Raw genomic sequence first — 2770 nt, forward strand, 5'->3', positions numbered from 1 at the left:
CCTCAGCCTCCCGAGCTGCTGGGGTGACGGGTGTGCGCTCTCCTCTGCCAAAAAAAGCCAGTGGCTCTACCTGACTGGGAAGCGACCTGCGGAACTGAAATTAAATCCAAGCCGTGGAGGCCTTGAGAAAGGGTGTCACCAGAGGGGGACACGGGTCACTTCTTATTTCCCAGCCGGTGGCCATTTGGAAATGGCCACAGAGGCTTCAGGAGGAAGCCTCGTGGGGCCAGCTGATGGCTCCTTTTTCCAAGGGGACCCTGCTGGGCGCCGTTCTGCCCCGCTCTCCCCGACTGCTCTCCGGCTGGCCCTGACAGTTGGCAGCACCGCCACCGTCTATTTTTAGTGCTCGGTGGGCTGGCGTGTCCTGGTCACATGCTGTTGGAGCTCCCACTTCAGAAAGACTCTGGCTGGCAAAACAGACTCTTCCCCGGAGCCACCGCCAGGTTTCAGCAGGAGCCCCGCATGGACATGTGGCATCTGCAAGGGACGTGGGTACGTGAAGCCAGCACACACCCTACTTCTTCCCTTTTTTTTTGGGGGGGGTGGGTGCTGGGGATGGAACCCAGGGGGTGCTTAACCCACGGAGCCCCGTCCCCAGCCCTTTTTCTATTTTATTTTAGAGACAGGGTCTCAGTGAGCTGCTTAGTGCCTCGCTAAGTGGCTGAGGCTGGCCTCCATTTCCATCCTCCTGCCTCAGCCTCCAGAGCCCCTGGGATGACAGGCGTGCCCCACCACGCCCGGCTATTTAATTCCTTTATATATATATATATATATTTTTTTTTTTTTTTACAATCCTAGGGATAAAACAAAACCCAGAGCCTCGTGCGTGCTCTGTCTGTCCCCAGCCCTATTTGACCCTAAGAGACAGGAAGAGACTTTGATTCTTCTCTTGCTGCAGGTGAGAAAACTGAGGTTGGTTCCTCAAGGTTACAAAGACTGTGTCCCCGACACTCATCCAGGGGGCCGTTGTAAAATTCCGGACCGTTCCTGACGGGCAAAACGTCCAAAAAACCCATTTGGAGCTGAACTTTACATCGAGGTTCCCAACCCTGACTCGTTCCTTTCTCTATTCCACCGTGAAAACCGCCAGGACGATACGACTCAATCCATGTTTCTTGAAGGAACGATGAACAGATTCCTTGAGAAATGAGAGCCCTGGGGGGGGGGGGATTCTGTTCCCATAAGACAGAAAAAAGGATCCCCCAAGACATTCTGAAGCTACCCATTTGAATTCCTGAGACAAATAAAATGAGAGATGTGTACAGTATGGTCGCAGAATGAAGTCGATGACGTTATTCGATCGAGGCAGGTTTCAGGTATTAGGAAATAAGAGTTCCAAGAATTTCCGGTGTGTGTCATGGGCAGTAATAAGTAGCTGTTAAATATTGCATCAGTCAGCTTTCCCGTACTGTAACACAACGGATGAGAAAAATCAACTTATAAAGAGGAAAGGTTCATTTGGCCTTGCCATCCGTGGTTGGTGGCGGATCCTTTTGCTTTGGGACTGTGACCAAGTCTCAAAGACCACATCATCGTGGGGAGTGTGTCGTGGAGGAAAGCTACTCACTTCATGGCCAGGACAAGAGAGAGAGAGGAAGAGAAGAAGTACCCCATAATTTCCTTTGAGGGCATGACCCCAATGACCTAAAATCTCCCATTAGGCCCTGCCCCTTAAAGGAGATATCCCCTTCCAATAGTGCCAAACTGAGGACCAAGTTTCTAATCCACAGGCCTTGGAAGAACATTCTAGATCCAAACCAGAGCAAATCCATATAGGGGATTGAACCCAGGGGGAGTTTACCAATGACCACATCCTCAGCCTGCTTTTTTAAAAATATTTTATTCAGAGACAGGCTGTTGCTGAGTGGCTGAGGGCCTCACTAAGTGGCTGAGGCTGGCCTCCACCTTGCCATCCTCCTGCCTCGGCCTCCTGAGGTGCTGGGATGACAGATGTGAACTTTGCTCTGGACTCCACAATCACTCAGTAAAGGACTATTTCCCAGCAGCAACCTCCACCCAGACCCTCTCTTCCGCCTTTGGCAACTTCCCAAAAGAAAAGCAATGTCCTTCCCCACTGAGTGCCCAAGGTCACTCTGCTATAAAATAAAGAAAAAATTGGTGAGGAAGAAGAGGAGGAGGGTAAAGGGGAAGGGGACAGCAGACGGCAGGGCATGGGAACCACGGCGCATTCCATTCCACTAGACCTGTCTCAAGCTCATGGCCACCCAAGCCCAGAGGTGGCCCCGTGAGCGGAACCCTTGGAGGGCCACTCACTCTGTGTCTCTCTCATAGTTATTAAGCCAAAAAAAAAAATTGTCAACACATTTTTTCAAACATTTCCCACAAAAACACATTCCTTGTAAAACGGGTGGCGATCTATTTTGGAACCGCATCCCTCAAGGAACCTGGACTCAAATCTGTCCCCCTGCAGCGCAGCGCGGCTTCCGTCCCCCGAAACTTCTAAATATTCTTTCTCTGTCCACGTGGGACCCCGGCCTCGGGGAGACCGCACCTCGGGGCCGCCCCCAGACTCGCCTGGCAGCTGCCGCCTCTCCCTGCTCCTGAGTTACAGAGAAAGAACAGACCACGCACACTCACACTCACTCACACACACACTCACACACCACACACTCATGCACACACACTCACACACACACACACTCACCACACACTCATGCACACACACCCACACACGCATACTCATACACACTCACACACACACTCACACACTCATGCACACGATCACACACATTCACACACTCACATGCAC

General features: G+C 51.8%; 1 protein-coding gene across 1 annotated transcript in view; it reads left to right on the forward strand.

Annotated features, from left to right (window-relative positions):
- The first annotated feature begins 1277 nt into the window (after positions 1-1277).
- Kbtbd12 (kelch repeat and BTB domain containing 12) overlaps positions 1278-2770 on the forward strand; it is an 89811-nt gene continuing 88318 nt past the window's right edge. Inside the window, exon 1 of the mRNA XM_048786254.1 lies at positions 1278-1316. Coding sequence (XP_048642211.1) covers positions 1278-1316 — 39 coding nt within the window. The remainder of the gene's footprint in view (positions 1317-2770) is intronic.

The sequence above is a fragment of the Marmota marmota genome, unplaced genomic scaffold (genome assembly GCF_001458135.2).
Source record: "Marmota marmota marmota unplaced genomic scaffold, marMar, whole genome shotgun sequence".
Lineage (NCBI taxonomy): Eukaryota > Metazoa > Chordata > Mammalia > Rodentia > Sciuridae > Marmota > Marmota marmota.